Below are 23,841 nucleotides of genomic sequence, written 5' to 3' on the forward strand. Positions count from 1 at the left end.
TTCCATCCACGTGCAGAACGAAAGCTCAGCGCACAGAGGCCTGTGCAGGCGTGTACCCCCGTAGAAACACACCCCATCCACGCTGAGGAGCTCTGAGCCCAGCCAAGTTCCGGCCAGCCCCCTGCTTCGGCTCTGCCTGTCACTCTCTCCATCTGACTAGAGGTAAGAGCCTTCGCCCCTCCCAGCAGCCAGCTCCGATTCCCCCCCTCCGCCCTGTCATTTCCACGAGACAAAATCCTCCAGTTGCCAGGCCACCAGTGCGAGGAGCCTGTGTCATAAACAAGGGAGACTGGAACTCTGCCATCCCAGATTGCGAGGACTGGAAGGGACCATGACAGGGCAGCAAGTCCAGCCCCTGCCCTCATGGCAGGACCAGGTGTAACCCGCACACTTCTGGGGGTGGGTCACTGGCCCATGGAGCGGCACCTATGTGGCTTGCACAGAGAACGACAGAGTCGCCTCTGCAGGCTTAGCAGCTGGCTTTCAGCTCCCTCTGCAGAGGCTCCTGTGCTAAGTTCTGGAGATCCCAGGTTCAAGCCACTTGTGGGTGGTTATGACAACACCATCTAGTCCTTCCCTGACAAGTGTCTGTCTACAAAATCTCCCCAGGCAGTTCATCCCCGTGCTTTGCCTCCCTGACAAACAGCAAATCTTTCCTGTTCTCCAATGTAACCTCCCTCACTGCAATTTAAGCTCATTGCTCCTTGTCCTATCACCAGAGGTTAAGGAGAACCATTTTTCCTTGTAATGCTCTTTTAAGCATGGGAAGCTGTTATCGTGGTCCTGCTCAGTCTTCTTCTGAGTTCCTGAAGCCGGAAGGGACGCCGTAGTGACATTCAAATCACCCGAAGAAGGATGCCCTGGGCAAAGGGGGAAGGGGCACCGTCATGAAGGCCCTGCTTGATATTTGTGAAGGTACAGACTAACACGGCTGCTCCCTCTTGCCATGGGTGGAAGAAAATTATTTTGGATGTTTATGGAGCGAAGTCCTTTCAAATCAGAGGAGGGAGAAGATATGGCATTGGCTGGTGTCTGCCACCAACTCTCAAACCACTCTAGGGAGCAGGATGCTGGGATCCTTACAGACCAGCCTCCAACGTGTGGGGAAGACAGCGCTGTGGACATGGAAGATTTCAGCCTAGGTAACCTCTGCTATGGACTGCCTGTCACCGGGGCTAAAACACCCTTGGATGGTCTAAATACAAGAGAGGACAGTTTGCTAACTCATGAAGTGTTGTGGAGAGCGCAGGAAATTCTGGGTTAGACCTTGTACTGAGCGATAACGACAAGCCGATCACGGAACTAAAGGCTGATGCTCCATAGAGACGAGTGAGGATGAGCTCACCACATTCCAGAGCACGTTCAGCCAGTTTAACAACGCTCAACAGGAGGCAGAATTTAATCAGAAAAAAGTGACAGTTGGGAATCATTTAAGAACACCTTACAAGGTGCCTAAAAAGCCAGAGCAGAGGCAAAAGGCTGTTATCATCATCAACAGCTGTGGGCTCAGCACCCGTTGGTGTCTGACGCCTCCCTCGCTATTTCCTTCCAGCTTTCCCTGTCCAGTGCAGAATGGCTCAGTTTCTGCAGACTAGCTCCGCACCAATCTACTCTATCATCTACCCGCTCACCGTGGGGTCTGCCTCGCCTCTTTGAACCGTCCATTATGCCGAATACCAGGGTCTTGATTTTTCATTCATTGTTCATTCTGCAAATATTCCTGAATATCTGTAACATCTGTTGTATGACCTTCTGCAGTAGGCTTTCTTTCAGCTGTATCTGCCTGTATAATTCCTTGGTGGTGACCTTCTGCATCCATCCTGTTCTCAGGAGCTTTCTATGACAACTCCTCTTGAAGGCCAATGTTCTTCTCATTGAATCGCTCGTTATCACCCATCTCACATCCGTACAACATGCTGCGGAATACACACTTTTTTTTCCAATATGGAGATACAGCTCTCTCACAGAGCTGGAAGGGGCCTTCAGAAGTCATCAAGTCCAGTCTGCTGCTCTCACAGCAGGATTTATCACCATCCCTGACAGATTTGTTTTAAGATCCATTTGCCCCACACGGTCCTCTCAAGGATGGAGCTTACAACCCTGAGGTTTAGCAGGCCAATGCTCTAACCACTGAGCCAGCCCTCCCGCCGGTCCTAAGGCAGGGTGGGGCTTGAGTCCAGAATCACCCAGCTCCCACCCCATTGCTTTAACCCTAGGCTACACTCTCACCCTCCTCCTTGGGAGGGCTAACACCCAGGGGGGCAGGGCTTGAACCCAGGGCCACCTAACATCCCGCCCCTTGCTTTAGCCACTAGGAACCACACTCACCCTAATCACTCACTTTCATTCCTAAGCTAATGGCTTTGCTTTTCCAGAGCTTATCCATCCGCGTCAGGCTGTGCTGGCTAACAAACCAACCTGGTTTGGAAGAGAAGTACAGGCAGCTGCTGCACAACAAAGCTTATGAAACCAAAAATAACTCTATAGCACCAAGCGAAATCCTTACAACAAAGCTCCTGTTACAAAGCTTAATAGTTACACAGACCGTAATCACGCGTACCTCACGCTGGGCTGGCCAGAGGCTTTGCTTGACACATACCAAACTGTTCCGGCTGGTATTTAGCGGTGGTGCTTTAAGAAAGTTCCCAGCCCTGCAAAAGATCCTGGTGTGAGCTCAACAGCGAGTCGCTCTCACGGCCAGAAGCTGTGCCATAAGAGAAGCGTCCTCCCCAGCTTGTGTCTCTACCTTTTTGGGTGAGATTCCAAACCCGATATGAGAAACGCTGCTGGTGGCATATCTGTAAACTCCCGCCAGATGTGTCTCTTGGTACCAAACCACATTATGATTAAAACACTGGGGGTGTGGGACTCGGCAGCCCATGGGCTGCAGGGTTAGCCCCCGGCAGGGCCACCGGGGTTAACCCTGGCCAACCGTGTCCAGCCCGTGAGGGGCGTGCTGCCCGCCCTGCTCTAGAGTGATCCAAAATTCTCACGGCCCCGGACGCTGGACTGCAAATTGGGTAACTGTGGGGAGCCTGGCGAGGCTCTGTCCGGTGGGATCCCATGGGGAGCTGTTGTTGCCTGACACGATTTAACATTTGCAGCAATGACTGGGACAGAAGTGCAATATCACCCCTGGCTTGCTGAGGCCCAAAGAGCCAACTCCGGCCTGGGAGGCCTGAAAACCAGGGTCCAAAGTAGGAGACGAGACACTGGCTACCTTAATGCTCAGCCCTGGTGCGACCGCCATGGCCATGCGTGGGCAGTGCTGGCGTGTGCCCGTCAGAAGGGCCATGGGCGCAGAGGAAAGCTGGGGAGGGGGATTAGAAAACTGGCTGTATCGGGGTGAGTAAACAGTGTGCCCTTGTCGCCAAGAAGGCTAACGGCATACGAGGGTGCATTTGGAGGAGCATTTCGAGCAGATCTAGAGAAGTAGCTATTCCTCTTTATTCGGCACTGGTGAGGCCACAACTGGAATATTGTGTCCAGTTTTGGGCCCCCCGGTATAAAAAGGATGTGGATTTGCTGGAGCAGGTTCAGGGAAGGGCAACAAAATGATTAAGGGGGTGGAGCACAAGACCTATGAGGAGAGGCTGAGGGATTTGGGCTTGTTTAGTTTACAGAAGAGAAGACTGAGGGGTGATTTAATAGCAGCCTTCAACTTCCTGCAGGGGAGCTCTAAGGAGGAGGGCGAGAAACTGTCCTCAGTGGTGTCAGATGGCAGAACAAGGAGCAATGGTCTGAAGTTGCAGAAGGGGAGGTGCAGGTTGGATATTAGGAAAAACTCCTTCCCCAGGCGGGTGGTGAAGCACTGGAATGTGTTGCCTGGAGAGGTGGTGGATTCTCCATCCCTAGAGGTTTTTAAGTCCCAGCTGGACAAGGTCCTGGCTGGGATGACTTAGTGGGGGTTGATCCTGCTTGAAGCAGGGGGCTGGACTAGATGACCTCTTGAGGTCCCTTCCAGCCCTGGGGTTCTGTGATTCTGAGATAAGTCCAAGGAGCTCAGTCAACATAACTTAAGAAAGAGGTACAGGGCTGGTCTTACCACTATGCAGAATACGCCGCTGCATAGGGCACCCGAAAATTCAGGGCACCGCTGGGTCTTAGTGTCCCACCATCCGCCTCTTCCGGCCCCTGTGCTGGGGCTTCCCTTCCTCTGGGGAGGAGCTAGTTAACTTACTGGTGACAAAGCCGGCCGGAGCTGTTGGCAGAACCTGTGAAAGAGCCACTCAGGTGGTAACGAGGCCACGTAACAGGCATCGGCCCACCCCAGGGACATACTGTTGGCTCCCAAACTTCCTGTGTCAGTCGACAGGACCCGAGTGCAACATTCATTGGTGTGTTTCTGGAGACTGTAAAAATCACATCCCAACGAACTGATCCCCGCAGCCCCGTGGGGTGTGGGAACACCAGCTCAGCGGTGCAGCGTAGGGCCCCGGGGGTGCAAAGGACACCCCAAAGAGACGCTTTAGGGGTGATTTGATTACGGTCGAGAAATACCCAGGGGAACACACGTTGAACGCGCGGCTCTTCGGCCCGGCAGAAGGGCCACCTGCTCCAGCAGCTGGAGGCGGAAGCAAGACTGCTTCCGGATGGGAAGATGGTGTAAATGCTTCACACTGACAGGATTTGGCCCTTGTCGCAGGCCCCCAGGGGCTGGGGGGGAGGGTGGCGGTTCCCCATCCCTGACAGCTCCCAAAGCCAGGCGGGCTGGTTTCCCGACAGCGCTGCTCGAGGAGTGACTGGCGGCAGTTCTCTGCTCCATGTTACACCAGCCGGAGCGATGGCCACCAGCTGGGCCCCGGCGATCGACTGGTCAAACCTGGAGTCTTGGGCAGCCGATTGTGATCTCCAGCCGCCTGCCTGCCTGGGCCCCACGCGGCGCCTGGAAGCGCTGGCTGCTGCCCCGTCTCTGAGCCCCTGGGGGAGCGGGAGGTGGCTCCATGCCCTTACCTGGGCCCAGCACCGTCTGTCCCCCAGCTCCCCTGGGCCTGGACCTGGGGGTGGGGTCGGGCCAGGGCAGGCAGCCTACCTGACCCCTCTGCTGTCCCGTGACACCTTCTCCTGCACCCCAACCTCCTGCCCCGGCCTGGAGACCTGCACCCCAGCCCCTCTCAGAGTCTGCACCCCTCCCTCTCTCCTGCACCCCAACCTCCTGCCGCAGCCTGGAGACCTGCACCCCAACCCCACCCAGAGCTGGCACCCCTCCCTCTCTCCTGCACCCCAACTTCCTGCCCCGGCCTGGAGACCTGCACCCCAACCCCACCCAGAGCCTGCACCCCTCCCCCTCTCCTGCACCCCAACCTCCTGCCCCGGCCTGGAGACCTGCACCCCAACCCCACCCAGAGCCTGCACCCCTCCCTCTCTCCTGCACCCCAACTTCCTGCCCTGGCCTGGAGACCTGCACCCCAGCCCCACCCAGAGCCTGCACCCTTCCCTCTCTCCTGCACCCCAACCTCCTGCCGCAGCCTGGAGACCTGCACCCCAGCCCCACCCAGAGCCTGCACCCCTCCCTCTCTCCTGCACCCCAACCTCCTGCCGCAGCCTGGAGACCTGCACCCCAACCCCACCCAGAGCTGGCACCCCTCCCCCTCTCCTGCACCCCAACTTCCTGCCCCGGCCTGGAGATCTGCACCCCAACCCTTCCCAGAGCCTGCACACCTCCCTCTCTCCTGCACCCCAACCTCCTGCCCCAGCCTGGAGACCTGCACCCCAACCCTTCCCAGACCCTGCACACCTCCCTCTCTCCTGCACCCCAACCTCCTGCCGCAGCCTGGAGACCTGCACCCCAACCCCACCCAGAGCTGGCACCCCTCCCCGTCTCCTGCACCCCAACCTCCTGCCCCGGCCTGGAGACCTGCACCCCAACCCTTCCCAGAGTCTGCACCCCTCCCTCTCTCCTGCACCCCAACTTCCTGCCCTGGCCTGGAGACCTGCACCCCAACCCCACCCAGAGCCTGCACCCCTCCCTCTCTCCTGCACCGCAACCTCCTGCCGCAGCCTGGAGACCTGCACCCCAACCCCACCCAGAGCTGGCACCCCTCCCCGTCTCCTGCACCCCAACCTCCTGCCCCGGCCTGGAGACCTGCACCCCAACCCTTCCCAGAGTCTGCACCCCTCCCTCTCTCCTGCACCCCAACTTCCTGCCCTGGCCTGGAGACCTGCACCCCAACCCCACCCAGAGCCTGCACCCCTCCCTCTCTCCTGTACCCCAACCTCCTGCCCTGGCCTGGAGACCTGCACCCCAACCCCACCCAGAGCCTGCACCCCTCCCTCTCTCCTGCACCCCAGCTTCCTGCCCCGGCCTGGAGACCTGCACCTCAGCTCCCCTGTCTGGGCCAGAGCCCCCTCCTGCACCCCAGCCCCCTGCCTCATCCTAGTACCTCGTCCTCTACCCCAACCCCTCCCAGAGCCTGCACCCCTCCCCCTCTCTTGCACCCCGACGCCCTGGCCCCGACTCAGCCCATGCTCACTCCACAGCTGAGAACATCCCCCCGATGTGCGCCAGTCCCTGAAGGGTTAATCCAGAACCCACGAATGAAGCTCCAACTCATGAACTCTCTGAGGGGGTTTCATGACCATCTGACCTCCCTGCACCCGAACTCCCCCCCCCCCAGCTTGCACCTGCCCCCTGACCCCTGCTCCAGGCCCAGCCCAGAGACCACCCCCCCTGCACCTCAGCCCCTGCCGCAGCCTGGTGAATGTGAGTGAGGGTCGGGGAAGGAGTGGGCAGGGCATGACCATGAGAAGGGGCGTGGCCTCAGGAAGGGGCGTGGCCTTGAGGGGGCGGGGCCTTGGGCAAGGGGCGGCGTAGATGCTGGGTTGATCTTGAATTCAAAAAGGGATCTTGTTTGGAGCCCCCTGGATTCGCCGCCCCCCTTGTGCCTTCTCCCCTCAGACCCCCTGAGCCTCCGGAGACCCTCCCCCGCTGCGGCTGAGCTGGGCCGGGGCGCAGTCCTCGCCACGCTGCTTGTGACTTCCTTGCCTGCTGATGACACGTGGATGGGAAAACCCCGTCAGTGTTGGCCCTTTGCACTCTTGGGGCGATGCCAGGCCGAGCAGCGGGCGGAGGGCCCTGCCCTGCTCAGTGCTGAAGTAAGCACCTTTGTCTCCTGGTGCGCCTCATGGGGCGTGCTCCTGTCTGCTCCCTGCAGCCCCGGGGGGGCAGAGGCAGGAGCCATGCCTATAAAACCTGCCCCAGGGAGCTCGTTCCCCAGCTGCTCTGGGGTTGGAGCGAAGCAGGCCGGGGGTTTGGGTGACACAGCACCAGGAGAGGCAGCGTCATGGGATATCTCTGCGGCCCGCTGGCCGTAGCCCTGCTGGTGGTGAGCCTGGTGCAGGGTGAGTGCGGGGTGCTGGGAGGGGGGAGACTGGCCCCTTCTTGCCGTGGGGCGGGGAATGGGCTGGTGGGGAACCGGACCAGAAGATGACAGGAAGATCCAGGACCTTCACCTTCTGTAGAGATTCCTGCCCAACTAGCATGGACTTCTGGGTTCAGTCCTGAGCCACCTCATGCAGCTCAATGGGACTGTTAACTCTGGACCCTAGTGATGGTGAGCTGAAGGGCGACTCTGCTAAGATGTTTAACAGGTGCTATTGCAGGAGGGGAAGTGGCACCTGGAACCCTGACATCCCAATAACTTTCTCTTCTCTCTTCTCTCCCTAGGTACCCAGGGCCAGACTCAAACAGGTAAGACACCCCAGGCAAAATGCCAGAATGACCCACCTGGGCATGAGGCATGAGAATGAAGCTGGGAGACAGGACTCCTCAGTCCTAACCCAGCTGGGGGAGGGAAGTGGGGTCTAGTGGTTAGAGTAGGAGGAAACCGGTGGTGTCATCTGAGTGGGAGGCAGGGCAAAGGAATATTACTGTAAGGTGAAGCGTCTCATGAAGTCAGCTACAGCAGAAGGGTTCTCACGGGGCTGATGTGAAATGGGGAGCTTGCCTGCTTTCGCCCTGGGGCAGAGAGGCTGGGCTCAAGCTTTGCTGAGGCGGCCTGGGGTCCTTTCATTGGCCTGCACAAATACTTGGACGTTTAAGTCCCATGAATGGGATGGGAATTAGCCCTGTGATGTCAGGGGGGGCAGGTTTCTCTTCTTTTCATTTCTACTCCTCTTTGTTATCCCCCCATCCATCCCCCCAGTGATAGCCCCACAGCCATGAAACCTGGAACCCTGTGATAAGCCTAAACTGAGCCCAGATAACCATAACCCTATGCCCACATCAACCTCAGCTCCAGGATGACCCTATCCCTAACAACATGGTCTCAAGCTACAGAGGGCGGGGGTGGGAGTGTTTGGATATTAGGAAAAACTCCTTCCCCAGGAGGGTGGTGAAGCACTGGAATGTGTTGCCTAGAGAGGTGGTGGATTCCCCATCCCTGGAGGTTTTTAAGTCCCGGCTTGACAAGGTCCTGGCTGGGATGGCTCAGTTCGGTTTGGTCCTGCTTTGAGCAGGGGTCTGGACTTGATGACCTCCCGAAGACCCTTCCAGCCCTTGGATTCCATGATTGTATGGGGCCCTTCCCCAGGCTCAGAGGTGCTAGATGAGTGGTCCAGAGGGCTACCCATCACACAGGGGTGGGGGGCGTGTGAGTGGTGGGCCCTGGCTTTGTGGGCAGGAGAAGAGCTGGAAGGAGGAACCACTGGGTGAGAAACTCCCTGTGGGACGGGGCAGCCCCTTGCTACCAGCTACAGGCTGGAGAGGGCTTTAGTTTTCCTTCCCCCCAACTTCCTCTTTCGAAGCCCTGCTCCTCGCCCCTTTTTCGGGGTCTCTGTCTCAGCCGCTGCTAAATCCCTGCAGCCCACGCGACGTGCGGGTGCTCGGGAGAGGGTAGAGCTGAGCGCACAGCCGGGAGCAGGGTGCACTGTTTTGGTGGAGGCGGCGGATTGCTGTGCCGGAGACGAGGGCAGGGCCCTGGGGTGTAACGGAGTCGGGTGTGTAAGCCGCCAGCCTGCAGGGGGCGGAGCAGGGCTCGTGGAGCGCCAGGGCTGGCGGCAGCTGGCAGATGGGAGGATTCCCCCGGTGGGCACGGGCAGGGCTGCCTCCTGCTGGGAGCAGCAGGTAGTGGTGAGATCCAGACCCGCCAGTCACCCCAGAAAGCAGCGCGGTGCTGGTGGGAGTTGGAACAAGCCAGGCAAGGTGCCCAGATCAAAGCACCAGCACTACCTGCCCTAGACCTGTGGGCCCAGTGCACGGCTGGGAGCCAGGACTCAGCGTCTAGCCCTGGCCGAACGAGGGAAAGAGGAGCTCTCTTGGGGGGGTGCTTTGACTTTCTTACTTTCACCCCGGGAGCTGCCTGGCCCGGGGCTGACGCACGTTCCCTGGCTCCTTCCCAGGCTGTGGCAAGCAGAGCGTCTCAGGGCGCATCTTGAACGGACAGTCCGCCCAGGACGGGGCCTGGCCCTGGCACGTCAGTGTGCAGAAAGGGGGCTCTTCTTACTGCAGCGGTGTGCTCATCTCGGCCAGCTGGGTGCTGTCTGTGGCTCAGTGCTTTGCTCAGTGAGTACCCCAGGCTGGGACTCCAGCCGCTCTGAGGAGGTGCCCTTTTGCCTTGCCCCACCTCCCTGGGCAGTGCCACTGTATGAGGGTTCCCAAACTGCTCCACCCAGAGGTGGCTGGGTCTCAGGGCCATGCAGTGTTATGTGTGGCTGCCCCCCAGCTGCCCTGTGGTAGAGGTGGCTGCATCTCATTGCTGGGTGAGCCATCCCCATGCAGTATTATGTGTCCCTGCTCCCCAGCTGCCCTGTCATAGAGGTGGCTGTATCTCAGCACTGGCTGCGGCGTTCCTGTGTGGCATTACATATAGTTGTGTCCCATCTGCCCCACCCCAGAGGTGGCTGCATTTAAGAGCTGTACAAGCCACCCCCCAAGTAGCACCATGCGATTGTTCCCCAATCGGATTCTCTTGCGCTCAGGCCTGTAAACAGTTCAGAGTATCGGGTGGAGCTGGGGGAGAAACGGATTTTCGATCAGACCCGCAACCACACCTTCTCGGCGGTGAAGCAAGTCATCCCCCATCCTAGCTACAACAGTCAGACGGGACAGGCCGACATCGCGCTGGTGGAGCTGGAGAAGCCGGTTGCGTTCACGTCAGCCATCAGCCCCGTGTGCCTGCTCCAAGCCTCTGTCCGCGTGCCAGACGGGAAGTCCTGCTGGGTGACAGGCTGGGGGAACCTCCTCCCACAAAGTGAGTACGAAGCTGGGGTTATTTTTGCCTCTCAGTTTTTTCTCTTAGTAATTCTCTAGCTCTGAAGAAGTGGGTCTTTCTATAACATGGTCACCTAATAAATAATATCATTAGTCTGTAAGGTGCTACAGGACTGCTTGTTTTGTTCTGTGATGATACAGACTAACCCAGCAACCCCTCTGAGACTATTCAGCCTAGAAGGGAACATTGCGCAGCTTTAAACAAATATGTTCGCTAATAACTCAGCAGCCTAATAACAGAACCATGTTAACCAGGACAGCTTTAAGTCAGGAGTTACTGTGTAGGTACAGCAACGAAGGGTCCTGTGGCACCTTATAGACTAACAGAAGAGTTTTGAGCATGAGCTCTCGTGAGCACAGACTCACTTCATCAGATGCTGGGCTTGGAAATCTGCAGGGCCAGGTCCTGTTACAGACGCAGACTAACATGGCTACCTCTCCAGTACTTGACACCTTGTGTAGGTACAGTACATGGTTATACAGCTGCACAGATATAAAGCTCTGCTCTTATCGGCCTCGACAGTTCAATGTTTGTTGGTTACTGTTGGTAAGTGTTTAACTCACCGTACACACAGAACTGGGTGACAAATATTCCCTTCCCTCTCAATAATCTTAATTAACGGAGACTGAGATCAACAAGCTCAATGACCGAGATTTTCAAAAATCTTGAAGCCAGCATTGCTGTTAGCGATCGCAACGGCTTCGAAAACCCAGATCTCAAGTCTGCCCAGCCCGGTTACAGGCACTTGCACATGCGCCGGTGCCGTGAGACGGTTCAACTCACCGACTTCTGCAGCCATCTACGGTGTGAGGTTAAGATGCGATCTAGTTACCGCAGTACGGCAGGCCAGAGGGCTGTTTTTATTGTGCTGTAAAGCTGTGTCAGCCATTACCTACCTCCTTTCACAGCCAGTTCAACTTCCACTAAGAGTAGCTGCTCCCAGGTGAGTCTGCAGACATGGTTTAGCATCGGGCTGGTGTGCAGTCAAGCAACTTTGCCCTCTGTTGGCTACGGCTCACCCAGGGGAGCCAATTACTGGCACAACATAGATAGATAGAGGGTGTGTGTGGGGACAGATAGGTAGATGTGGGGTGTATCTGGATGGGTGGATAGAGGGGGTGTATCAGGATGGATAGACAGACAGACAGCCCTGGCCTTGCGCTGTGCAGAATCTGCTCTGAGCGTTAAACCTGAGGCTCTAACCAGAGCAGAGTGTGTGTAGACAAGGCTCAGAATTCTCAAGTGTGCTGGACCAGCCTGTATGTCACAGGGCTTTAGGCACGTAAGAGTGCAGAGGGGCTCCTGTCAGCTGTGCTCAAGTGCCCACCTCCTTTCCGGTTTCCCCGGGTGCCCAAATCCCTGTGACAGCCTGACCCCACCTGTCCATAACATCCAGCTCCTAAATCATTTGAGGGCTGCAAAGCTGAGCAGCTCTGGAGCTTTGCCTTTCGCATGCGTTCAACTGCCCCTTCCTCAACACCAAAGGTGGGGCTAGAACCCAGGAGTCCTGGATCCCATCCCCCCTCCTAGAGCCGAGGAGAGAACCCGGAAGTTCGGGCTCACAGTCCACTCACTCTAACCCACTGGCCTCCATGGCCCCCTCATGGAGCTGGGGGCTTCCTACAGCTCCCTCATGTGACAGTTTTTGATGCTCCAGCCACACGAGTCACCTGCCCTCGGGCCTCTCATTCCAGGCGGGACATCCCAACCGTCCACACTACAGCAGGCTGAGGTGCCCGTCGTAGACTCCACCGTCTGCAACAACCTCATCCGTGAAGGCTTAAAAGAGCCGGCAGGTTCCATCCACGTCAGGGACGACATGATGTGTGCCGGCCCCAAGGAAGGCTACAAAGGCGCTACCAGGGTGAGCTGCTCTGACAGATCCGGGGCCTCCCCTGTCCTGCCCCCCTTTGGCGTATTGCAGACCTCATTGCTCCCATCAACTTGGTGCTGTGTGTCGGGGACCCCACCCAACGGGGGCTGGAGTGCGTTCCCCAGTATTAAGGCAGACACTCTAGGCTTGAGGGTATATCCTGAGTGTATAAAGCCAGCACAGTCCCTCAGTCCATCCAGCCGGGTGCCCGTATGACCCAGCCCATGGCTGTACCCGGTTACCCACCACCGAGCCCCAAGATGTGTGTCTGGATAAAGCATCTCCCCGAAAGGCAGCCAGGGTGGGGGGACGTGAAGCCATCGAGAGATGGAAAATCCTCCGCGGCCCTTGTGGACGGTGGTGGCTGGACCCTCCCTTCAAATGCCATTTTCCCTGTTCTCTAGGGTGACTTTGGGGGACCCCTGGTGTGTGAAGAGGGCGGGACCTGGTACCTGGCTGGGATTTTTAGCTGGTTCCTGGTAACAACAAGTGGCGGTGTTCTCCCTGGTTACCCCGGTGTCTACAACCGCCCCAATGCCTACAACGACTGGATCCAGAAGTACGTGCCGGGGGCGACTTTCACAGCAGTGAGCTTCCCAACCGCTGCATCTCCGAGCAAGGCTGGTCTCTCCGCCACCCTCTCCGGGGCCCTTCTCCTCCCGGCACTGCTACGACTGCTCGTCTGAGCCCCCTCCGCTCCTGGACAGGCTCCCCCTCCCGCCCCAGCCCTCCCTCGCCCTTGGAGAAGACAGAGCCTCTCCCTGTTCACACCAGCCCCTGGTGCTCACACCCTGCACCTTAGGACAACAACTGCTGTGCAAAACATTCCTTGTGCCATTCAGAGACTCAGGGGGGTCGCTGGGCTGGGCCGCAGCTCCACAAGTAACAAGGTGTCCTGTAGCACCTGAAAAACTAACCATTTTATTTATTAGCTAATGAGCTTTCCTGGGTCAAACCCACTTTGGAGCTACAGGGTTCCTTGGGAAGTGTCCACCGAAAGCCAATAAGTTCCTGGTCCTTCCAATCTGTGGGTGAAGCAGGAACGCAAGGGAGTTATGGACATACGCGCAACCGTCATTAAAATATGCTCAAACCAGGTGTGTTGAGTGAGTTGTTAAACACACTGATGCTAAGCCACGGGCTGTGTGCCGGCCTCAGTTTCGACCCAAGCTGCACAGACCCACCAAACTAACAAGGGGCGGAGGCAAAGCTTGTATTGGCCAGGTGGGGAGAAGACAACCAGGTCTCTTCCGAGCGCTGTGATGTGGGTTTTACTTTTGCAAAGGCCCTGCTGAGGTTTGCTGGTCTGAACCTCCTGTGATAACCAACTCCGTGGGCTGACCGGCTTCCATATTGCTGTAGGGTAAGAGGGTCTGGAGCAAAGGCTCTCTCGAAAGCTAACCACCCCGTGGCTCTTACTGGCCTTGTGAAATGTCTGCGTGAACACATGGTGAGGAAATGTGGCTGCTTCAGGATTGTTACTCCCATGGGAATTCTGCAATTTTACCAGGACCTCAAATTCCCGAGCTGCAGAATTTCCCCACGACTGGCTACAGTTAAACACTTTCATATCCAGCAGCCCCAGGACAGGGAGGTTAACAGGAAGGCAAATATTCTGGATCACAGAAAGGTGTCCCTAGCAATGCCTAACACTAAAGGAAAATAAGGGTAGAGGGGTAGCTCAGTGGTTAGAGCACTGGCCTGGTAAACCTGAGATTGTGAGGTACATCCTTGAGGAGGCCATTTAAGAGTTGAGGCAGACCAATGCCAGGAATGGTGCTTGGCCCTGCCAAGAGGGCAGGGGTCTGGATTTGATGACCTCCCAAGGTCCCTTCCTGTTCTAGGAGATATGTATCTCCAATTATATTCTTATTAAGAAACAAACAAAAATGCACACAGGGTGCTCTAGGTACCAGCCAGTTGTATTGCACAGTGTAAATCCATCCTGCATTTATTTGGATTTGCTTTCACTAAACTGTACTTACGGGAAACGGAACTAAAATGGACTTGTGGTTAAGATGCCGGCGACTGGAGAGCTCTAGATGCTAGAATGCCGGGTAGAAGAGAGTTTACTGCATTACATGTTAGTTTGCAGTTGAAGAGGGAGACGTGGTTCCCTTCCAGATTTGGAAGGGGTGGGGGGAGCCCTATACCTGTCTGTATGTAAATGAAGCCTGGTTGGATCAAAACCCCTGGAGCCTGGTTACACCCAGAAACCTGTCCCGCCGCTGGAGGGGCTCCCGCTCTTTGGGCAGATTCAAAGGCAGGGCAGAGAGCCCAACAGGTTGCAGTTTTGGTAGGCAACCTGTGGCAAATATGGAGTCCCTGTGGGCTCCCTTGCCACCCCAGCCCGTGGGACTTAGTGACGGCGGGGGCCGTGCACCGACGACTCCAGACGATTCCAGCTCCTGTCCCAGGAGCCCAAGGCGACACTCAGCCAACCGCTCAGAAACGGCCAGAGGGTTTATTACCCAGGCAAGAGCAATGGGGTTATCTGATCGGCAGTGGAATCAGGCAGAGCAGGCCCAGGGGCAGTCATGGAGGGAGGGGTTTCACCCCCTCAGCACTGAACGTCTCGTGGGACTGCCATGGGTGAACCTGGGAGCTCAGTTGCTTTTCCTGGCTCCTGTCCAGGTCTGTGCAGCAGAAAAGAGAGAGGGCTTTTCCCTGTGTCTGCTCTATCTCCTCCCTCCAGCACCCAAGCGGTGGGACAGGCGTTCTCGGATCAGCGCCATCAGGGGCCACCGCTCAGCCATTCTATCCCGCTGTGCCGCTACGGCCCCTGGGGTTTGGGCAGTCATAGGGGATGGGAACGAAGCATCTCGGCCCCCTGTTAAACAGGCCCATCTAACCCTCCCCCCGACAAGCCCGGCTCCCCTGCATCTGGACACATCCAATACCCCCCACACCCAGGCCCCCCACCCCTCTGAGCCCCCAGCCCATCGAGCCCCATCTCCCCACAGCCCAACCAGAGTCCCGTTGCCCCTACACCCAGAACCCCCCAATGAGCCCCTGTGCATCTGGTTCTCTCACTGAACAGCCCACCCCACACCAGGATCCCTCCCCACTTGGCTCTCACTGGGCTGAGCCTGCCTGGAATGCCTGGCTCAGAGGGGCTGGGCCAGGCCCTTGCACTGTGTCGGGGGCAGCCTCACTGCTGGGTTCCTGCACTGGGGGGCATGCAGGGTGATCTCCCCACCTCAGTGCAGCCAGAGGCCTGTGCTCCCCGCTGCTAGAAGTGCAAAGATCTGGGATTTTTCAGCGGCCCTCATTCCAGCAGGACATGGACTCCTCTGGTAAGGCTGGTTCTCAAGGGGAGAATTTCCAGGGATTAAAAAACAACCAACCAGCCGATCAGGACCATAATTACCCAGATGCCTCAGCTTCTTCATTGTGCAAGTTTGCAAAGAGTTCGTTACAATCCCCAAACCCTCAAAAATGTCATTCATGGCTAACAGGGGAATTTCCATCAGGGACTTAATGGGATGAGTCCTCCCCCACTGGGTGATGCTGGAACCATTTGCAGGAAGAAGCAGGGGCAGTGAGAACCAGGCCCACTTTGCAAAGGGCTAGACCAGGGGTCAGCAACCCCCAGCACCCATGTGGCACATGGGATGAATTTCCCCAGCACACAGGGTGGGAGCTCAGCCCCACCCTTCCTCCCCCATGCAGCTGGAAGCTTGCATACAGCCAGGCTGCCTGTGGATTAAGAAAAGACCAGCTCTTGCTACCAACTCCCACCTACACAGTACAGCTCTGCCTCTTCATTGATTTATCAGCGAAGCTATTGCAAATAGGACCACTAGTGACTTTAACAGCACCACCGATACAGTGGTCAGATTTCAGCCTGCTGCCTCAGAGAGGTTGCTGACCTGAATTAACAGGAGTGTGGTAAGCAAAAAGTAATTCTTCTGCTCTGCTTGGTTACTTTGGAGAAGAAACAGCTGGGGTGGGGGGCACACGATGGTGGTTCTCTGGTAGCTAAGATGGTGTTACAAGATGGTGTTACAAGGAAGGGGAAAAATTGATCTCCTGGGCCTCTGATGACAGGACTTCAACTGCAGCCAGGGAGGTTTGGGTTGGACACTAGGAAACTTCAAGGGGGTCAAACCCTGGAGTAAACTTCACACAGTGCACAGTCAACCTGTGGAACTCCTTGCCCGAGGAGGCTGTGAAGGCCAGGACTGTATTAGGGCTTAAAAAAGAGCTTGATAAATTTTTGCAGGTTAGGTCCATAAACGGCTATTAGCCAGGGATAAAGTATGGTGCCCTGGCCTTTAGAACAAGGGCAGGAGATGGATGGCAGGAGATAAATCACTTGATCATTGTCTTCTGTTCTCCTTCTCTGGGGCACCTGGCATTGGCCACCGTCGGCAGATGGGATGCTGGGCTGGATGGACCTTTGGTCTGACCCAGTATGGCCGTTCTTATGTTCTTAAACTGCCTGGGGAGATGGTGGGTCTCCATCACTGGGGCTACTGAAGGGCAGGCTGGACAGACCATGGTGTGTGGTGCTGTTAGGAGGGCTGGGACCGAACTGAGATCTCCCACTGTCCCCTCCTAGGAGGCTGGGAGAAATGAGAAAGATGCCTGGGGAGGGTGGAAGGGGCCGGCGAGCTCCCGGGCTGAGGGAGGGGTCGGGGTAGGGGTAGGGACTGGGTGCCAAGCTCCAGCTCCCAGCCAAGGGCCAGGCTCTGCTGTGTCTCAGCCGCCCCGGAGCGCCGCTGTCCTGCCTCCTTCCAAAGCCTCCAGCCAAGGCCCGGGGCCCTCGCCGGGGGTAGCTCAGCCGGGCTACGTCTACACGTGCACCCAACTTCGAAATAGCTTATTTCGATGTTGCGACATCGAAATAGGCTATTTCGATGAATAACGTCTACACGTCCTCCAGGGCTGGCAACGTCGATGTTCAACTTCGACGTTGCTCAGCCCAACATCGAAATAGGCACAGCGAGGGAACGTCTACACGCCAAAGTAGCACACATCGAAATAAGGGAGCCAGGCACAGCTGCAGACAGGGTCACGGGGCGGACTCAACAGCAAGTCGCTCCCTTAAAGGGCCCCTCCCAGACACACTTTCATTAAACAGTGCAAGATACACAGAGCCAACAACTAGTTGCAGACCCTGTATATGCAGCACGGACCCCCAGCTGCAGCAGCAGCAGCCAGAAGCCCTGGGCTAAGGGCTGCTGCCCACGGTGACCACAGAGCCCCGCAAGGGCTGGAGAGAGAGTATCTCTCAACCCCCCAGCTGATGGCCGCCATGGAGGACCCCACTATTTCGATGTTGCGGGACGCGGATCGTCTACACGTCCCTACTTCGATGTTGAACGTCGAAGTAGGGCGCTATTCCCATCCGCTCATGGGGTTAGCGACTTCGACGTCTCGCCGCCTAACGTCGATTTCAACTTCGAAATAGCGCCCAACACGTGTAGACGTGTCGGGCGCTATTTCGAATTTACTGCCGCTACTTCGAAGTAGCGTGCATGTGTAGACGCAGCCGTGTAGACGTGACGGGCGCTATTTCGAAGTTACTGCCGCTACTTCGAAGTAGCGTGCATATGCAGACGCAGCTCCGGTCCCCCACTGGCCTGCTGACCCCAGGGCGCGAGCTCAGCCCTGGAGGGGGCAGTTGGGGGTCCGGGGCAAATCGATCGAACAGAAACATCTTGGGGAGGGGAGGGGAGGGGCGGGGCTCGATGACGTCCCCAGGTCCCCTCCAGCCCCACAGGCCGGAACCGCACCGCGGCACAGGTCCTGCACCCCGACTGCCGGGGCTGCTCCGTGGCCCGCTGCGAGCCGGGGGCCTGCGCTGCCCGGGGCGGGGCGGGGCGGGAGCTGCCGGGATCAGCTGCTGTTCATTCGGCGGGGGGAGGGGGGCGCAGGCGCGGACCGAGGGGGGAACCGCCCCGCCCCGGCCCTGGCTCCGGGAATCGGCCCCGCAGCTGAAACGAAAGTGGAACCTCGGGCGGCTCCGATTTCCGCCCGGCCCGTCAGTGATTGGCTGCCGGGCGGAAGGGGGCGGGGCCGGAGTGGGGGGATGGGGCGGGGGGAAGCCGCGGCCGGAGCCGGGCGCTGGGGGAGTCACGCGGGTCCCGGGAGGGGCGGGTCTCGCCCTGGGGCTCCGCTGGGTCCCACAACCGGCCCAGCCCGGCCCCGGCCCCCATCAGCGGACCCGGCCGCAGCGAGTCCCAGGCAGCCGCTCTGCGGCGCTCGGAGCTGCCGGCGGGAGCCGGGTGCGACTCGAACCCGAGTCACTGTCCCCAGACCGCCCCCCACCCCGCCCCGCCCCGCTTGTCCAGCCGCTGCCCCGCCGCGGGGTCGGGCTCGCTGCAGACTCGGGCGGGCGCTGCCGGTGGCGCTCAGGCCCTCTCCGGTCTCCGGCTCCCGGCTCCCGCCCCCCCGCAGGCGAGGCGAGGCGAGGCGAGGCGAGGCGGGGCGGGGCGGGGCAGGGGTCGCTGCCGGCCAGGGCACAGGGACAGCAGCAGAGCGCTGCAGAGCAGCAGGCAGGAGCCCGCGGGGGCTCTGGGGTCACCTGCTCCGGAGCTGCTGCTTTCTGCCTCGGTGGCTTGTTCCAGGGCGGCCGCGTGGCCCCGTAGCCACTCGCCGTAGGCCGCCGTCCGCACGTAGACGCCAGGGCGATTGGGCAGGCCACAGCCCTGCCCCCAGCTCACGACCCCCACCAGCAGCCAGGTCCCATTGTGGTCACAGACCAGTGGCCCCCCAGAATCCCCCTGGGGAAGCAGAGACATTGGGATTAGTGAGGGCCTTTGCCCCTGCCCCAAGCCCCAGTCCAGCCCCTGGGGGTGAAGTCACATGGGCCTGCCCACCCCCCCACCCACATATTTAGCCCACAGCCGCGGGAGAAGTGAAAGGAGCCTGCTGTGCTTTTGGTGTCAGCAGTGGGATCCCCAGTATGTTCCCAAGGGATCAGGTGGCCATGTTCTTCCTCTCCTGCCCTACACAGAGACCAGCGTGGGGCTCCCCAGAGCAGGGGGCTGGGAGTTGACACCCTCCCTGTTGAGGACTGGGGTCTTTGCCCATCTCACAATGACTGGCTCAGGCTCTTAGCAGTCTCAGGCAGGCTGCAGTTACCCTGTAGTCACATCATCCCTCCTTCATACCCAGCCGTAATCCTGGGCACTGGTGCCTAGGCTTTGACACCACATGGCTTGAGAGCTCAGGGCTGTTCCAGCCTCTTGAAGGGGCCCAGGTCCACAGTTCCAAAGCTGCAGCTGCCGTCATATGCCCTGCAGGCCCTACATGACAACAGGGACCCATGCTGGGAGTCACTCACATCCAGCCAGCCCAGAGCCCTCTCACACCTGGCAGGAGTCCCTCTGTCCTTGGGTGTAGCCGGCGCAGAGCATGTCGGGTTTGACAGGGTCCCTGCCTATGCTCGGGTTTGGGTCGATGTTGTAGAGGGCATTGCAGGCTGCGGGTTCAATCAGCTGGACCTCAACCTCCTGCAGCGTCTTGGGGGGCAGGAGAGAGACTGCGGGGGAGGGGGCAGATTTGGGGTATCGGATCCAACGGCTCCTGCAACCTACACCCCATGCCTGAGAATTCCCTTCCCCCATCCACCTCCCCAGCCGATTCCCCCGTCCCCATGAGCCAGCCCTCTGACTCCCTCTCTCCCCCCCCACTGCCCTTCCACCCCTGCACCCATTCCACCCCCACCCAGCTACCAGAGCCGCACTGACTCCCATAGGGCCCAGTCTGCGCAGCGCCGTCCCCAGAGGGGCTGCTCTCTGCTGGTGTGGACCGGAGACCATCCCCATCGACAGCACAGGGTTCCTGCGTAGGCCCTGCAAGCCGGCTGCCTCGTGGTAGCTGGGAGGGACGCAGCCTGGCGGGGTCCCCGCCTGGGAGGGGCGGTGCAGAGCTGGTCGGGGATTGGTTATAGAAGCTGCCGGGATCCCAGGGCTGCAGGGTGCGAGGCGTGGGTCGCAGGGCAGTCTTACCCCCCATGGCTGTCGTCCCCCAGCCGGTGACCCAGCAGGTGTGGTTGTCAGGGAAGGTGTCGGCCGGGCCTGGCAAGCAGACGGGGCGGATGTCGTCGGTGTATCGCACCGGCTCCTCCAGCTGCACCAGGGCAATGTCGGCCACGTGGGTTCCCTGGTTGTGGTCGGGGTGGAGGAGGATCTGACGCACAGGGGCCGTGACCTGGCTCGGGGAGGGGATGGAGAGCTGGTGCTGCCCCAGCACCACCTGAATGCCAAACTGAGGGAGGGAGCTGGGAAGCAGAGAAAGTCACAATCGGTGTTGCGGGGAGGGGGGGCTGTGGATTGCAAACATGGGCAGAAATGCACCGGGGTCTGGGCAACAAAGAGGGAACCACCTGACTGCGAGAGTCAGCCCCCTCTGGGCTGGGGCCACTGGGGGAAAACCACCCACAACACTGCACAGGGAATGCTTTCCCCAGGCTGAGATGCAGCCCCCTCTGGGGTGGGGCCGCTGGGGGAAAGCTGCCCACAACGCTGCACAGGGAACACTTTCCCAGGCTGAGGTGCAGTCACCTCTGGGGTAGGGACACTGGGAGAAAGCCTCTCACAATGTTTCGCAGGGAATGCTTTCCCCAAGCTGAGATGCAGCCCCCTCTGGGGTGGGGCCGCTGGGGGAAAACCACCCACAAAGTTGCAGAGGGAACACTCCCTCCCACAGGCTGAGATGCAGCCACCTCTGGGGTAGGGCTGCTGGCAGACAGCTGCAACGTGGTGCCACGTGGGCATAGGTGGCCTGGCACAGATCCAGGCAGGACGTCTCCCTCCCTCCAATCCCCCCTGCCCTTTTTACTCACAGTTCAAAGCAGTGAGCTGCTGACACGACCCACCTAGCTGAGACGAGGGACCCACCACAGAAGTGGTGTCCGTTGTACTGGATGCTGACCTGCCATGGCCACCGGCCCCTGGGGGCGTCCCCACCGCCCACGATCCGCCCGGAGCTCATGGGCTGGCCGCACCCTGCGGGGGATGCAGCATTGACATGGGATGAGTGCTGCCTTTCAGCCTAACCCTGCTCTAACCCATAGGCACCACTCCCCGCTCCTAACTGGGAAGAGAACCCAGGAGTCCTGGTTTCTCCCAATCTCCTCCTCATGGCCGGTGCCCAGGGCAGGTGGGGCTGCTGCTTTGCAGTGGGTGTCTCACCTGTCTGATTCCAACTCCCCAGAGCACCTAGAGAGCAAAGAGAGAGAAAGGAAAGAGATTAATGTGGGGGTGGGGATGCGGGGGTTAGTCACAGGCTGTGCTGGGACTTGAGACAGCGCGTGGCACAGAATGAGCCACAGTGGCTCTGCCCATAAAGCCCAGCTCCACCCAATGCCCCTGGACAGCCCTGCTCTCCTCAGTGCCGGCCACAATTCTTAGATGTGCTTCTATTTGATTTGCCATCAGTAGGTTCCAGAGTCAACAGCCCCCCATGGATCTGACTGAATGCACGTGTCCACTCTGGTGTGTTGTGATGGGCCAAAGGGTTCAATCCCCGTTATTCCCAAGCTCAGCTCCTTCCCCCACAACATGTACCCTGCTCCCCTTCCCCTAGGAGGCTGGGGCTGGGACCTATGTCACTCACCCTGCAGCAGGGCCATCGCTGGCAGCACGAGGGCCAGCGGGGAGCAGAGCTGCCCCATGGGGCAGCCTTCTGCTGACATGTCTCAGCCGAGCGTGGCTGCCTCCATCACTCTGACCAAAGCCCAACTGGGGGATGAACAGTCCCGGCTGGGTTTTATGGGCACCCAGGGCCCCTCCCCGGCTCAAGGGAGCCAGAGCAGGGACCGAGTTCCAGGTGGGCCAGGCCAGCAAACGCCAGCGGCTCATTCCAGCACGCTGAGCAGGCTGAGACCGCTTCCATTCTGCTCTGCCCAGCGCCAGCCTCGGGGCGTCCCAGTGCAAACAGGTGCTGGCCCAGGGCCCTGCGTGGAGAACTTCCCGGTGTGGATGCCAATGGAGGTGTTTCAAGACAGCACAGAGCCTGGCCCCAGGACGGGGTGTGGTTACCATCGGCTGACGGGTGCCATTGGACTGGGGGTGTCAGGGAGGTGAGTGTCTCCAGGGTTAGGGTGCAGGTCACCCCAGGCTGAGGGGCAGAGTCCTGCGCGTCGGGGCTGAGGTCACAGTGGGCTTTTGGTCTGAGTGAAATTTCCCAGCCTGTTTTGACCCCGTTGCTCTTCTCTTTCATCTCGTTTGGGGGATCTGCCACAGATCGCGCAGCAATCCCCAGGGCTCACGCGAGCTCGGTGTCATACAATGCTTGGCAACAGGGAGCCGGCATACAGCAACCGGCGGGGTTTGCTTCACCCAACGCACAGCCCCCCTGTGCAACTCCCCGCCAGAGGGTGTTGGGAGGGTCAAGACCTTAACAGGGTTCAAAGGAGATCTACCTAACTCCAGGCAGGACAGGTTCATCGGAGCTGCTAGCCAGGCTGGATGTCCCCTGCCTCTGCTTGTCAGACGTCTGGCTGGATCACCCCGTCTGTTTAGTCCCTCAGGGGTGCTGGGCATTTGGCCACTGTTGGGAGCCAGGACACTGGGCTGTGCGGACTCTGGCTATTCTTATGGGGAGCATCCATGAGGAATTCAACATGTCTTGACCAGACAGCACCAGGTCAGCACACCTGGGGACAACAGTCACTCATTAGACAGTTACACACATCTCCTAGAGTTGGAAGGGATCTCAGGATGTCAGCAAGTCCAGTCCCCTGCCCTCTTGGCAGGGCCAAGCACCCTCCCTTCTTATTTTTTCAGATCTATTTGCCCCAGACCCCCAAATAGCCCCCCAAGGATTGACCTCACAACCCCAGGGCTTGGCAGGCCAATGCTCAAACCACCGAGCTATCCCTCCCTTAATTCTTACTGAGTCCAGCAGCTGCACCTTGGAAAATGGATGCTGTGAGCCTATCCTCCCCAGGTCCTCTGCCAGCATGTTAAGGGAAAATCATTTATATGTCATTTTATATGCATGTTTAAAGAGTTTGTTTTCTTAGCTTAGCACTAGTAGCTAAAGTAGTTGAAGCCTTGGGCCCAGGTCAAGCTGACCTGAAAGGAATGCTGAAAACAACAGCTGCAAAACAGCTGAAAACTGCCCGATATCGTGCTAATTGGAAGTTTGCAAAATGGAGATAAAAGAAGGATGGAAGGAGCTGAGATAACTGCCTCCTGAAGAAGATCAAACACCCAGCAACAGACTGTCCTCTCAGCAACGGAACCACCCAATGGGGTAGAGTAAAAACCCCTACTCAGATTAGTAACAACAACGAAGGGTCCTGTGGCACCTTACAGACTAACAGAAAAGTTTTGAGCATGAGCTTTCGTGAGCACAGACTCACTTCATCAGATGCTGGTCTTGGAAATCCTGCAGATTTCCAAGACCAGCATCTGATGAAGTGAGTCTGTGCTCACGAAAGCTCATGCTCAAAACTCTTCTGTTAGCCTATAAGGTGCCACAGGACCCTTCGTTGCTGTTACAGATCCAGACTAACACGGCTACCCCTCCGATACTCAAATTAGGGGATTGGACTTTGGACAGGGGTATGGGCGGTGTTACAAACTGTAAAGGGTATAATTGCCAGCAATTTCTGGGGGGTGGGGTCCCTCTCCGGAGGCACCCAGCTCGAGCTGTAATTCTGTACCTCAATAAAGGATACTTGTGGATTGAACTCTGAACTTGAAATTCTGTGGGATCCTAGAGTCGAACCCAACACCACACCTGGGAGGGTGAGAGAGAGTTAAATCTTTCCTTAACACAGCAGGGCATGCAGAA

At 58.4% G+C, this 23,841-nt stretch overlaps 2 protein-coding genes across 2 annotated transcripts; one reads left to right on the top strand and one right to left on the bottom strand.

Annotated features, from left to right (window-relative positions):
- Positions 1-7,283: 7,283 nt before the first annotated feature.
- LOC142015209 (serine protease 27-like) lies at positions 7,284-12,770 on the top strand. The gene is made up of 6 exons (XM_074998626.1): positions 7,284-7,341; positions 7,667-7,690; positions 9,340-9,502; positions 9,919-10,190; positions 11,906-12,075; positions 12,489-12,770. The coding sequence occupies exons 1-6, from the start codon at positions 7,284-7,286 to the stop codon at positions 12,768-12,770; spliced, it is 969 nt and encodes a 322-aa protein (XP_074854727.1).
- A 5,477-nt stretch (positions 12,771-18,247) lies between these two features.
- Positions 18,248-21,712, bottom strand: LOC142015210 (serine protease 33-like). Its single transcript, XM_074998627.1, has 7 exons — positions 21,655-21,712; positions 21,231-21,257; positions 20,882-21,044; positions 20,046-20,317; positions 19,407-19,576; positions 18,617-18,815; positions 18,248-18,300 (listed from the first exon to the last, which is right to left on the bottom strand). Exons 1-7 carry the CDS (start codon positions 21,710-21,712, stop codon positions 18,248-18,250), a joined length of 942 nt encoding a protein of 313 aa, XP_074854728.1.
- Positions 21,713-23,841: the final 2,129 nt, after the last annotated feature.

The sequence above is a fragment of the Carettochelys insculpta genome, chromosome 6 (assembly GCF_033958435.1).
Source record: "Carettochelys insculpta isolate YL-2023 chromosome 6, ASM3395843v1, whole genome shotgun sequence".
Taxonomy (NCBI): Eukaryota; Metazoa; Chordata; order Testudines; family Carettochelyidae; genus Carettochelys; species Carettochelys insculpta.

Bases quoted from the DNA above. Each gene is read 5' to 3' on its own strand.
- LOC142015210 (XM_074998627.1), bottom strand. From the start codon at position 21,712: ATGGGGCAGCTCTGCTCCCCGCTGGCCCTCGTGCTGCCAGCGATGGCC. The intron at 21,045-21,230 runs GTGAGACACCCA...CATCCCCCGCAG, and splicing joins GGGGAGTTGGAATCAGACAG to GGTGCGGCCAGCCCATGAGC. The intron at 19,577-20,045 runs GTAAGACTGCCC...CCTCCCCCGCAG, and splicing joins GGGGACGACAGCCATGGGGG to TCTCTCTCCTGCCCCCCAAG.
- LOC142015209 (XM_074998626.1), top strand. From the start codon at position 7,284: ATGGGATATCTCTGCGGCCCGCTGGCCGTAGCCCTGCTGGTGGTGAGC. The intron at 7,691-9,339 runs GTAAGACACCCC...GCTCCTTCCCAG, and splicing joins CCAGGGCCAGACTCAAACAG to GCTGTGGCAAGCAGAGCGTC. The intron at 10,191-11,905 runs GTGAGTACGAAG...CTCTCATTCCAG, and splicing joins GGGGAACCTCCTCCCACAAA to GCGGGACATCCCAACCGTCC.